The sequence below is a fragment of the Sprattus sprattus genome (genome assembly GCF_963457725.1).
Source record: "Sprattus sprattus genome assembly, chromosome: 10".
Lineage (NCBI taxonomy): Eukaryota > Metazoa > Chordata > Actinopteri > Clupeiformes > Clupeidae > Sprattus > Sprattus sprattus.
In genome coordinates this window covers 13,324,671-13,337,599 of record NC_137908.1, presented here as the reverse complement: position 1 = coordinate 13,337,599, position 12,929 = coordinate 13,324,671, and the positions used below count along the sequence as shown (strand labels likewise).

The window sequence follows — 12,929 nt, the reverse complement described above, 5'->3', positions numbered from 1 at the left end:
GCTTAGAAGTTGTATAAAAAACGATGAACACTAAACACAACCAGCACTAAGTAATTCTAGCGCTGATCTGCAACGAAACTATTCTAGTTCTACTTTGGATACCCTTATGGCGGTGATTTTGTGACAACTTATATTCTTGAGTTGGTAAGCAGATTGACTATAAATGGGTAAGGGTAAAATGTGTCAGCTATTCCAATTTCACATCCTGATCAGAGCTTTGTGTAGCCAGAAGACATACATAAACACATACATATGTCCAAATTACCATCATTGCTATCTTTCCTAGTACAACGTGAAAAAATGTCAAATTGTACACACACAAAAAAAAAAAACAACAAAAAAAACACAGCCTCAGTTGTCTAGAAACATATATATTCTCAAAGACAGACGTACAGGAAAGTACTTATTTTTCTTAAAAAACATGTTATCTCAACGCATTATGTAACTAAGACAGGGCTTAAGATGGAAAACATTTTTAAGGTACATCAAAATGTAGTACTAAATTTTACATTTCTCCAATGAACAGACTTGTGACAATGTTACATTTAAATCCTACAGTAATGTATAAAACTGATCCTGGTCCTTAAGCTAACTGTGTTGATTTGCAAAACATGTACTGTACAAAATACCACATTTTCAGAGTAAACATAAAGAACACCTGAACTTAAGTCTTAATTTAAGAACTCAAGTAGACTAAGGAATCCCTGTTGTGTCCAGGAATTATTTTACAGTACATGAATCCAGAAAAAAAAATGTTGATTTGATGAGTGTATATGTACACCTGTTTCACGTGTGATAAAAAGTATGATAATTATAGCCCACTTCCAACTGATGAGTCTGATGTTCTGAATCAACAGGATGAGATCTCAGTAGCGGCTTGATGTTATAGCTCGTCATGGTGCATTTTCAAAGCATTGTCACATAGATCTATGGGTAGAAACAAGAAGAAACCTGAGTCAGTAATGTTGACCAGGGAATTCTTACAGAGACAGAGGGACATCAATGTAAACACAAGATATTTGATTGTCCGGAGGAGGGGTTCCCTCATCTTTCTGGCTGTGTGGTAGTTATAGTGACTATTTAACAATGGTCTGAAATTCAAGTCCATTGGTACTATGGATGAGTATTAAACCTCAATGATCAAAGTGTTATGGCAAATGGGGAAAAGACTATGTATACACAGTGCCACTTGAAAGTATGTGAACACCTTGAGCACTTAACAGTTTGCTGTTGTTTTACCATGATTTTTTTTTTTTAACTTTTTTTACTCAGTTGATTGGTTTGCTTAATTGACTTATGAAGCACCCAAATATGTTTCAGCGAATCTGTTACCTGCTTGACTTTACCAATGCAGCGGGGGGTTCACTTACTTTTGCTAATTCCATGTTTCATGTAGTTTTTTTGGCTACTCAAACAATTCCTTCTAAACAAGTACATGCAATTGATAAACATAAACCTGACATTTCATCTATGGAAAATTGGTGATGAAAAAAATTCAAAATCATGGTTAAACAACAGAAAACTCTTAAGTGCTCAAGGGGTTCAAATACTTTCAAGTGGCACTGTATAGTATCTGAGGCGGACAGAATCATGAAACAAGAATCACTGTTAGTGGTCAGAATTGAGGAATCACAATACCTGTTCGCTTACTGCACAGTTTATCTTTCACATTGTCAGTCTCCTGAGCCAAAAATTCGATGAGTTCATCTTCATATTGTTCAGCAATCGTTTCACACTAAAAAAACAAATAAATAAAAAACACAAAGGGTGAACGAGTAACTTGAAATAGTAGCTGAGGCTGTAATTTTGTATGTTCTATAGGAAGCCTATTCAAATCTGTAGGCAATATGTTTTTCAGGAGAGAAGGGAGGAGAAGCAGAGAAAAATCTCACAGCAAACTTTAATTGGGCTGAGACTCTGGAGTCCAGGGCTCCTTCTGAGAGGTCCATGGCTTTGCCGTCTCGTGAGGAAATTCTCATGTAGGTCTTGCGGCTGGACGTGGGGTCCACCCGCTCCCCATACTCATTCATCTTCTCGCAGATGACCTCCATGAGCTCCAAAAGATGCCCTTCAGAGCGGGCAAGAGGAACCTGGTAGGAGGGGAAAAAGTGCACAAACAATGAATGGCAATCATCTCCTGCAGCTCAGTTCAACCATGACTATTGGGTTTTTATATGATGCGATTTGTAAGAAACCAGACACTGTTTTGGGCATATGAAACTAATATAGACAGGCTTAATAAAAAAAATATATATGTGAACACTCGCCACATTGTCGGCGTACACAAAAAAATCTGTATTTGTGAAAATGCGATCTAAACTGTTAAGTTACAAAGATGATGCTGACCTCACGTATAGACTGACTGCCATCAGGGTTGATCCTGAAGGATCCGGTCTGGATCATTTTCCTGGGATCCACTTGAGAGATTGCCAACTCCATTTCATCCACAAGAGCCCTACAAGCTGAACGGAAGAGGTGGGAAGACACACCAGTGATGTAGGCTGCTTTCAAAGGAAATGCAATCATTCAAAGAAGCATGGCTACTGTAATTAATGTAGCGTTACCTCCACATTTGAGATCCTGTGATTGCCTAGCCCCTTGGCAGTGGATGTGGAGGAGAGAAATGATCACGAAGAGAAGGAGTGCACGTAGAGAAATCCCCATAGTTGCCTAGCAGACAGAGAAAACATACCTAAGTGGTAGCTAGAACTTTTTACAGTCATTCATATGAACTAAACTAAAATGTCAAATCTTTTACCGCTAGAATATCTTCATGTTCTAGAATGAACGACTCTAATTGGCGGGTTGCTTTCAGTAACTAAAGTTGTGTTCCACTGTCATAATTACCTTAAAAACTCGTGATGGATAAATCAAAGCATAAACCTTCAACCTTCAAATGATTTGGCTTGTAACGTTCGATGGTATAGTCATTCAGTTTTCATTTAATTATATTACCTGTTTCGTATGAAACTCAGCTACCACTACAATGCATCGATTCCACGCTGTTCCCTGGCATTTGCTAAAACTGGTGACGTAGACAGCGAGACACCGCTTGGTGGCCGTGAATATGCCTGAATTTTATAAAGACCCCAAAATGAAATTGTTAAGTAAGGATCGCCAGGCATTTGAGCATTCGTGTGTTGCACTAGCTGTTAATAAAGACTGATACAAATGTTATTTTGACCAGCCTTTTTCAGTAAAATGTTGCCCTCCTCAAGTTGTTACCAGAGTTGGATTTCGATTGTACAGACCATACCATAGTGTCTGTGGTAATGAGGAAAAATTGATTTGAGAAGTCTGGGTTTATTCATCCGTAAAATGAATTGGGTAGCTAGCTACATGCAATGTGCTATTAGCAATTTATTACGCTTTCCATTGTGTCAAACCTTTTGGTGTGTAACGACTTTGTGAAAGACTTCATTGTAGTTATATGGGCTGCCATAGGAATTCCTATGTCTATGGACTCTATCGCATGTCCTTGTTGGGTTTAAGGGACTGTTCTGTTAGTAGTATTACGGTATTTGACTTTAACCACTATCGGCTGAATCTCGCTCTAAAAGCAAGGCAGCGGTGAATGGGGGGACAGAAACACTTCACTTCACCCGTTTGGACGTTTTACTACAATGGCGATGTGTGGGACACACGTCCGAAGTTGTATTGCTTTGACAGTTAGGTGTGCAAAGCAGGGCAGATATGGAATATGCTATGGTTCATCACAGACTGCTGTCTTAGCTGTCACAACATCAAGGTACTACCAGACCCTGCCAGAATCAACTGTGACACCGGCAAACTAGCTTAGCCACCGGCACAACAGTAACGTTAGCTAGCTATCGCTAGCATAGTTGTCTGTACGGGAAAGTGATCTAGCTTTGGGAAGGATAGGGCCGGGCATGGAGGACATGCCTGTTATTCAAGGAGCGTGGACACGCTTACTGCTCTACGATTACAGACATTTGTACAAACTATCCATTAGTCGGATACAACTGTGATGTTTCGGTGTAACTTATTTGAATTGATAGAACAAAATGTTCTGTTGCTAGCCAGCTAGCCTTAGTTATTGATATGTAATGTTAACCACTATCTATAACAAACAGCGTTGTGCTATGACGAGTCACCGATTGTGGATCACAAGGGTTAACTTAAATGTCAAACCACTTTAAAAAGCATAATGTTAGCCAAAGGTCGAACCAAATTCACGGTTTATCTAGCAAGTCCTGTCTTACTAGATAATTCAGTAGCTTGTAATGTTCACGTTACGTTAACGTAACATGTCGTTACTTAATAACATGCCAGAAGCCATGAACCCACGCCACATTGATAACGTTAATATGACTATTCTTCATTAATCTTATATCAACTCAGTAATTCGTGTGTGAATCGTCAGTATAACGTTTACGTTACAGCATGGATGATTTCCAGACATTCAATGACCAGCATGTAATTTACCCTAAAACAAATGTATGATTGTAAAAAGTAATGGACTGTTGTTTATTGTAGACTTATCATAATTCCCTGTTTGCTTTGTTTAGTTCATCAATGAAGCATTCAGAAAGTATTCAGAACCCTTCACTTTTTTCACATTTTGAAGCAAATTGTTTAAATTCATGTTTTCCCCATCGATCTACGTACACTTGTCAATACCCAGTGGTGTAGTCCAGGAGTTAGCATTGCGTATACCCACTTCTCAAAACAGAGCGTTTATCCTGTGCTGTATGGGCTGCTTAAAAAATTAAGAGTATACCCACTTCTCCAGGGACCACTACTACACCACTGTCAATACCCCATATTGACAAAGTGAATACAGGGTTTTTAGAAATGTTTTCAAATACATTGCCATAAGTATTCAGAGCATCGGCTATAGACTATATAGAGTACATTTATATATATAAAATGTCATCGACTCAGACGCTTGAAATTTAGCAAGCAAAGGTGCTTCCCATTTCTCTTGGTCATCTTTTGAGACAGTTCTACACCTTGATTGGACATGATGTGGAAAGGCACACGCCAATTTATATAACGTTTAGTCCATCCATCACTGCGACACCCATCTAGGCTTTATGGCAGAGTGGGTCTAAATACTTTCTGAATGCACTGTAATTGCTACAGGCCAGGCATTGTTTTCTTATATGTGGTTGTGTGTGTTGACATTCAATGTTGTAGGATGTACTCAACATCCAATGTCAGACAAGGTCTTCTCCAGAGGGCCAATGATCAGTGGGAGGGCTTCTTGGAGCATCGTTTTCCCGCCTTCTATATATACTATCACACATTTATGAAGGGTGAGTGTCCTAATCTACTCCTCCAAGATGGAACATTGTCCCATCCTCGTTATTTGTACAACATTTCTACAAAGATGTGTTTAATTTTTTCCCACACAATATTAATGTATATTATCTAATATTGTACTCTATAGGTTCCAAGGTACTGCTTCAAGATTTGATAGAAGCAAGGAAAATTAAAGTAAAGATGAATACAAATGGAATTGCATTCAAAGAGCTTCCTTATCGAGAGATGGAGCGACTCCGTTTGGTAAGGTTTTGCTGGACACAGATGGCATAGCCGTTCACACATTGATAAGAATCAGTTACACTCTAAGGAATGTCCCCCATTTATGTTAGGTGTTTTAAATCCTGCTGATTACATGTGAAATCATGATGGTTTAGATGTTATTGATGGTGATCCCCCCTCTTTCCTGTAGATGCGTAAGGATATAATCAAGGCGATTCCCATGTTTCTGATTTCACTTCCTCCCTTTGCAATCTGTTTGGTGTTCACCCTCATGTGAGTACCTTTAACCAAACTCTTAACCAAACACCAAACAATTTGTTTTTGGTTCAAACGCATAGGACAAGGGGGAAAAGAGACAGTCACTCTCATCTCTCCTTGATGCATCTCTCCCTCTCCGTTTCCAGGTACCTTTTCCCTCGTCAGCTGTTGTTCCACCACTGGTGGACGCCTCAGCAGCAGAGAGACTTTAAGAAGTTGTACCACGAGCAGCGGGCAAGGCACCATTACAGCATACTGATGGGCATTGAAAGCACCGCTCCACGCGTAGAGAAGTGGATGCTGCGCAGTCACCTGCTCTCCTTATGCACCAAGGTGCCTGATTGTTCAACATGTTTCTCTGTCACAGCTCTGTATGGATCTGATGTGTGCTGTGGTTTGAATTAGAGACTTGCTAGAAAGTAAACGTCAGTTTTGAACCTTTTTTTTTTTTCATGCCTCCGCTCATATGGAAGCTTGCCTCTATTTGACTTGATTGGCATGGGATCATTTTCCTGCCTGTCTCTAGCTGCTACCAGAGATACCAAATACATTATTGCTGTATTAAGAGAATAGCCAACTAAAGGCTTAGAAGAAACTGTCATATCCTATATGGACATAAATTCATGAAATTATCATGCTTTGGCAGAAAACCTAGACATGTGGATACTTTTTAACCAAGGGATATGTAACCAGTTCTGGAATTCACTATTCCATTGATGTGGAAAGACTTCTAGAAACACCCTCTTTGCTGAATGAATCGTGGTTGGGACTTGCCTAAGAAGTCTTGTTAAGAACTCCACGCCCTAAAACCGGTCACACTAGTGTAGCCTCAAGACATCAGGTCTAGTAGTGGGCATTAGTTCATAATCATCCTTAACATGGTTAGTTATCCCCAGTGAAAATGCACCATTTTCTGAAAAGCAGTGTTGTGATGTACCGGCTCCATGTGACCTCTCTGTCCCTCTCCTCAGGTCCAAAGTGGGACTCACCCCAGCGTGTCAGACCTCCGGGTAGTACAGGGCCTCTTCACTGGCCACCCTCTGGGACTCTACAACATGAGGAGCAGTCACATGGTCAGTCAGTGTGATGGGGCAAGGACTGTCTGGTTGCCTTGTGGATTCTGATAGGATGTTTTCTGTCTGTCATGTAACTATTTGTATTTGGGTTTGGGGGAGTCATTTTGAGCATTGATACTGCTTGCTATTTGTTGTCGCTTACTGGAAATCCCTCTGTGTTTTTAAATGATCAAGCAGTCAACAGAAATTATGGAAGTGGTGTTTAACAAAAAAAGAGAGAGAGACAGAGATTTACGGAAGGGCAGCAATTTGTGCTCTTAATTTGACACGAGATCACATGAAGATGAACATGTCCTCTTCTCTTGCTCTCTCCCTCCCTCCTTCCCCAGAGGTTGCTCTCTACTCAGCTCCTGTTGACTCCCTGGCTGCCTGCCTTCATGGCTCGCAGACGGATGAGCGCTAAGGCTCTGGAAATACTGCATCTGGACCGAGCCCTGAGTGACCTTGGTGTGAACCAGCTCAGTGACTCTGAAGTAGATGAGGTCAGATATGGTGGTTCTCGAGTTTCCTCTATTTTAAGAGGCTTTCATAACGGCTAGTTTTGTGTGCCTTTGATTGAGGAAGTTCCGATTGACCTTGTTAACTTTCTGAAATGCCATTGTCGCCTTGTGCTTGCTCTTGAGGGATCATGCCTTGGGCTCTGGCAAGCCCTCTGAAAAAATTTATTGTTAATGGCTCTATATAAATTAATAAAAATGAACTGAAATGGCTAACTCTTTCATCCACCCGTTAGGCTTGCTATCTGCGGGGCCTTGATACCAGCAGGCTCAGCTTTGGCCAGTGCAGAGAATGGCTTCAGCAGTGGCTCCAGCTGTCCTCCCATGTCAAAGGTCCGGGTCTCTCTCTAACTGTACCAGGGTTTTGACTCTCAGTCGGTTCATAGCATATTTATTTTAGCTTTACACAGGATATGATGTTAAAGTCTCTGTGATGTTGGATAGGGGTCGTGCACAATAGTCTGATCTCTCAGAGATCACCCCTTACTGTGGTGTGCCACAGACCACCATTTTGACGCCTTTGTTTGTCATTGCACATTCCCCTCCCGTCTTAACAGTTGTTTTACCTGTCTCTGTCCTCTTGTACAGAATCTGAGACGTCTCTGCTGTTGCATAGCATGGTGCTGCTCTCTGTCAACTACCCTTCGCCCTGAGGAGGAGAATAGGGAAGGTAGCTTTGGTTGTTTGCGCCATCATGCCTAAAGTTCAACAGGCGAGGCTGCCCTCATGACTGCAAAATGCCATGCTGCATTTAGACCAAGAGGAGCACTTCCCTGCTAACGACAAGAACCCGTCTACACACACAGAGGGAGTGTTTGTATGACTCTTAGTTTGCTTTCATGAATTTAAGTATTCCAGTTCTGAATACAATCAAGTCATACAATCCACACACACTCAAAACCACTACTTTGACCCCCAAGTGAATTGGCAGGTGGTGGCACTTTTATTGTCTAAGAGCAGAAAGCAATTCAAGTTCTTATTTCTATGTTTGATATTCTTTTTATCGACCTGAAACCATAAACCTTAAACTGTTGACTGTATATGCAGTCTCCTTAAAACTGATGCTGTGAAGTGACTTACATGATTGAGGATGAATGTTTTGTTCAGTGGCATCATAAAGGTTGATTTGGGAAGATTTCTCTGAAATGCTTTGGGAGCATAAGCTCATCTTGTATAAGGGATATTTTCAGCAGTATCTACATCTCATTGAATATCTGCTCATGGCAACATCTTGTTTTTGAGTAAGTTACAACTGACTGTGCCAACACAGGCTTGCTTCATTACAGAAGCTTGATGTTCTTTCTTGTGTCATTCTGTCGGCAGACAATGTTAGCGATGCTTGGATCCTTTTTTAAATGTCTGCTTCAATGAACTCTGTTAGCCTTGTTGCTAACCGTTGATGTTTGTGTGTGAGCGAGTGGCATCCGTTTACCTCATTGTCTAAAGTTCTCAGGTTTACTTTTTGGTCTGTATTTAATTATTATTTAAATTCTATTTTATACATATATAGTGTTTGTTTCTTTTCAAGTTAATGTGTTGTCATTGTTTTGCCTTTTTGCTATGCAAGTTAGCATTGATGTGGAAAATAAAAACAATTCAACAGACATTAAAGCATGCCCTTCAAACTTTCAACAAGGGTCAGCACTTGAACCAAATGCATGGTGAAGATGGTTTCTGTTTGGGCTAAAGCATTGATTCCTCTGGTCAATGTATTTTTATTTATTTTCTCATGGGAGTATTTGACAGCGAGAGGGTATTGACACTTGCTCTGTAAACCGGTACACATCTCGATGCAGGGACCACAATATACAGTGAGCACTGTAAGAATAATTTACCACTAAATGTCAATGAGATTTGAGAAATGCAATAAATCAAACAAGTATCAAAAACTGGTTTCTTTGCTGATTATTTCAAAGTCCAAGCTAAATGCCTGAAGGTTTTTTTTTTTCATCCAACAATCACAATTTTTTTTTTTTTTTTTAAGTCAACAAAGCATTGCACCTCATTGATGGGTCACAGTTCATTTCATAGCGTCACCTATGTGTATACCCTGTGTATAGCCATAGAAGAGTAACATAATGAACAAACTCTTGTCCTAGTCCGAAAGAACAAACGCTGACCAGGATAAACAACAAACAAAAATGTTAACTGAGAGACTATGTAAATTACGATCATAGAGATACGAAATGGGTTTTGTCAGGCCTCCAATCCACGAATGAAACGTCATCACTTCCCAGTTGGGTGTTCCCTAATTTTCGTCATACCGTTCTCTGAGATTGTTGGCTATAGAATGAAAGTTAATTATCTAATGACATGAAGCTGAACCTTTCGGTTTGGAAAATGGAAAAACATCATCGGTTTTGAGTATAGGGTAACCTTTGTAGTTTGCTTACCGACATCGCTCGAAGGGCGTTCTTCTTTTGAGGTAATTTTACCCTGATTTTTCTGTTTGCGACATTTTGACGTTTTACTTTTTCGAGTCTCAACATTTATAAGTTGATTCGGCGCTGTATTTTGACGTGAGTCGCAAGCTTAAATATGTCTCGGAGTGCTTTTGTAATGGCAGATATCCATCACCATTCATGAAATTACTTGAAATGCAGCAAAACAACAGTTATAGGGCAGACTAGTATAAGTACGCTACTGTAAGTGCATCCAACTAACAGTTAGGTTGTTGTCATTAGAAATATGCAGCCTGAAACGGTTTTTAACATAGTTTATAGACCTGAAATGATAATTCGGATTTTTTTTATTTCGATAACAGCACACAGGACTCCCAAATCAATGGGTCAAATTACATGGACTCTCGACCAAATAATGCTGGTGTTCTGTGCGTCAAATAAAGCTGTTCAAGTCCATAATACTAGCTATTTATCCTGATAGATAGCCTCTTGTTAAAATAGATACCCAAAAACACATCCATCCCTGCCTTAGCAAGCGCCAAGTTGCTAGCATTCAGTAATATTGTAGATTTCAGATTTAAGACACCTCTTAGACTGTTCTTGGGGCAGAGGCATTCAGAGATGTTTTAACTTTATTTCTCCTACCAGGTCGGGGCGAGGTAAGGCAAGGTAAGATGGAGGATGCCTACATTGCTCTCTACCAAGAGTTCCTGCGGCTTCGCTCCATCTGTCTCAGACAGGCAACGATGCTCCAGCATCTCACAGAAGCCCTGAAGATTCAACAAGGTGCTTTATATGCTTTGCCAGGGACATTTACAAGCTTAAGTGATACATTTTCGGATAAGATGTGTCAGTCAACGTAAAACATTTATGAACTCACCAAATGTTTCACAGACTCTTGTTTACTATGTTTTGGATACATCATTTCATATCAATTTTCCAAGTCTGACCCATTAATTCAGCATTATTGATAAAAAGATTGTACACTTGTGACATTGTAGGACTGAGGCCAACCAAGACCAAATCAGCATGTTGGATTATCACTGTTTAATGTGAGCAATAATGGAACAATCTAAATGTTCTTTAGGCTTATGATGGAGGAGAGCTGGTAACATTTGCAGAACATTTTTGTCTTAAAATTAAACTTTTATGGTTCCTCATTCAACATCTTCGAAGGGTCCTTGCCTCTGTCCTCAGGATCTAATGGGGACTCCAACAACCTGGTGTCGGTGCCAGTCCAGTGCCCACAGAATGATCTGATTAACTTTAACTCCGACAACCTTGGACTGATGGTCCACAGGCAGGCTCCAGATCAATCTGCTGAAATGAACATAACCCATGGAAGTGAGGATTGTCTAAGTTTTTGCTCTCTTTTTGTCATTTAGTCACTGAATGTATCTTGAGTTAAAATAGTGTTTTATGCTATAAAACCTGTGACCGTTATTGTTGTAAATAACGTGGACTTAAAGAATAAGCTCACGCCATGAGGCTAAGACTTGAGATTGAAACTCTGACTAGAGCTTGTGAAAAGTATAGAAATATCAGATAAGTATGGTCTTGATGTTAACCTGTCCTTATTCTAGGACATGGTAGTACAATCATGTAATTTTCATAAAAAAATGATCAGATCAAGAACCAGGATACACTCTATTAGTTGGTATTAAACGCACATACACACAGCCGTGCTAACACACAGATGGGTTGTTACAGGTGATGGTGTGACCACTGACTTGCTGGCCACAGGCGTGGACCTGCTACAGCTGACACATCACCAACCACAAGCTCTGATGAGGGCCAATGCTGTGTCTGACCTTGAGGGGCCCCTGAATCCTCATGGGTTAAATCCTCCGAAAATGCCTCCTAGTATCATTGATGACTTAAAACGGGCAGAGCAGCAATGGGCTGAAAACAACATTCCCAGAGAGCGGGTACAAATAATTACAGAACACACTTCCACTCACTCTTATATTAATCTAGGCTTGTCTTTATCTAATTCTACCCCCTTCCTTCTCTCTCTCTCTCTCTCCTTGCCTCCTTGTCACTCTCTTTCTCCGCTCATTTCAGAGGCCGTGGTCGTCCAGCTCATTTCTGGACAGCGAGTGGTTGAGCCTGACCGGGGGACGTGCAATGTCGAGGGTGACGCTGCAGTCTCAGGTGTGTGAGTTCTGCCAGGCCGTGTTTCCCGGACACACCACCACACGTGGGGAGTTCCTGCGTCACCTGACCTCCCACATCACCTGAGGGACTGGTGTTTTTCATTTCACCGCATTGCAGATACTTGTAACATAACTACAACTTGCACCCTTGCCCTTAAGTGCATTTTGAAGTGTACATTTTCATGACTTTGTAGTGGAGTTAACAATATGACAAGGGTGTGAGTACTCAAGGGGTTGGAAGCATTACAGAAGACTTCCGACTGTAGTGCACCCATCTACATGCACTTCAAGTGTCACAAAAGAATTTAAGGATGCAAGTAAGAGTGACGTGATTGGTCCATTCATCTCTGTGTTGTCTTCAGAACTAGTCTTCCTTACTGCTGTGTAACCACTAGAGGGCGTGACGCATGTAAGAATAAGCCTACTTTAGCTGACTTCCGTGTTTTGCTTTAACGCTGCTTGCCTTTGATCATAACCCAAGTTACAAAATAATAATTTTGTAATGGTGTATGCCATTTTATGTTACTGACCCAATTTTGTACCATTTTTACTGTAGTGTTATTGTCAGGAATAAATCATTTAAAATGTGTTACAGAAGTCCTTTTTATAAGAAACTTTTGTCAATTATTATTGCTTACTTATCAATAAGGTTGTTTGACTAGCTGTATTGATAGTGAAAAAATGGATCTTAACAGTACATCTATATTGGACCACCAGGCTTGCAGCACAGGCTAAATTTAGCACCTTCTTTTCTTGGTTCGGCCAATGACATGCACGCAGACTAGCTGGGAGAGCACAGATGACATCAGAGGAGATCAGGTGACTCACTGGTGTCCTCTCTGCGAGATTGGCTGTTTCTTACTCAAACGGAAGTCACAAACACCTCGAGAGTGTGGAGATTTAATTTGTGTGTGTGTGTGTTTTCCTTCGTTTATGTATTTATTAGAAAATCCTGGACTGCCGCATTATCACAATCAAGTGAACTAAAACCCTAAAAAATAGAGGGAATATTTTCAATTGTATTTGTGCAGT

General features: G+C 40.5%; 3 protein-coding genes across 3 annotated transcripts; 2 read left to right on the top strand and 1 right to left on the bottom strand.

Moving 5' to 3' along the window:
• Positions 1–790: 790 nt before the first annotated feature.
• On the bottom strand, positions 791–2,964 carry cnpy2 (canopy FGF signaling regulator 2). Its single transcript, XM_080846790.1, has 6 exons — positions 2,848–2,964; positions 2,565–2,670; positions 2,347–2,462; positions 1,893–2,090; positions 1,639–1,735; positions 791–927 (listed from the first exon to the last, which is right to left on the bottom strand). The coding sequence occupies exons 2-6, from the start codon at positions 2,662–2,664 to the stop codon at positions 884–886; spliced, it is 555 nt and encodes a 184-aa protein (XP_080702916.1). The 5' UTR covers positions 2,665–2,670; positions 2,848–2,964; the 3' UTR covers positions 791–883.
• Positions 2,965–3,551: 587 nt separating this feature from the next.
• On the top strand, positions 3,552–9,149 carry LOC308371361 (LETM1 domain-containing protein 1-like). Its single transcript, XM_080846226.1, has 9 exons — positions 3,552–3,748; positions 5,161–5,279; positions 5,414–5,529; positions 5,699–5,781; positions 5,913–6,099; positions 6,738–6,839; positions 7,172–7,324; positions 7,576–7,672; positions 7,928–9,149. The coding sequence occupies exons 1-9, from the start codon at positions 3,624–3,626 to the stop codon at positions 7,990–7,992; spliced, it is 1,047 nt and encodes a 348-aa protein (XP_080702352.1). The 5' UTR covers positions 3,552–3,623; the 3' UTR covers positions 7,993–9,149.
• Positions 9,150–9,651: 502 nt separating this feature from the next.
• Positions 9,652–12,423, top strand: LOC308371209 (uncharacterized protein). Its single transcript, XM_080846055.1, has 5 exons — positions 9,652–9,764; positions 10,390–10,527; positions 10,918–11,085; positions 11,452–11,669; positions 11,806–12,423. The coding sequence occupies exons 2-5, from the start codon at positions 10,416–10,418 to the stop codon at positions 11,980–11,982; spliced, it is 675 nt and encodes a 224-aa protein (XP_080702181.1). The 5' UTR covers positions 9,652–9,764; positions 10,390–10,415; the 3' UTR covers positions 11,983–12,423.
• The last annotated feature ends 506 nt before the right edge of the window (positions 12,424–12,929 follow it).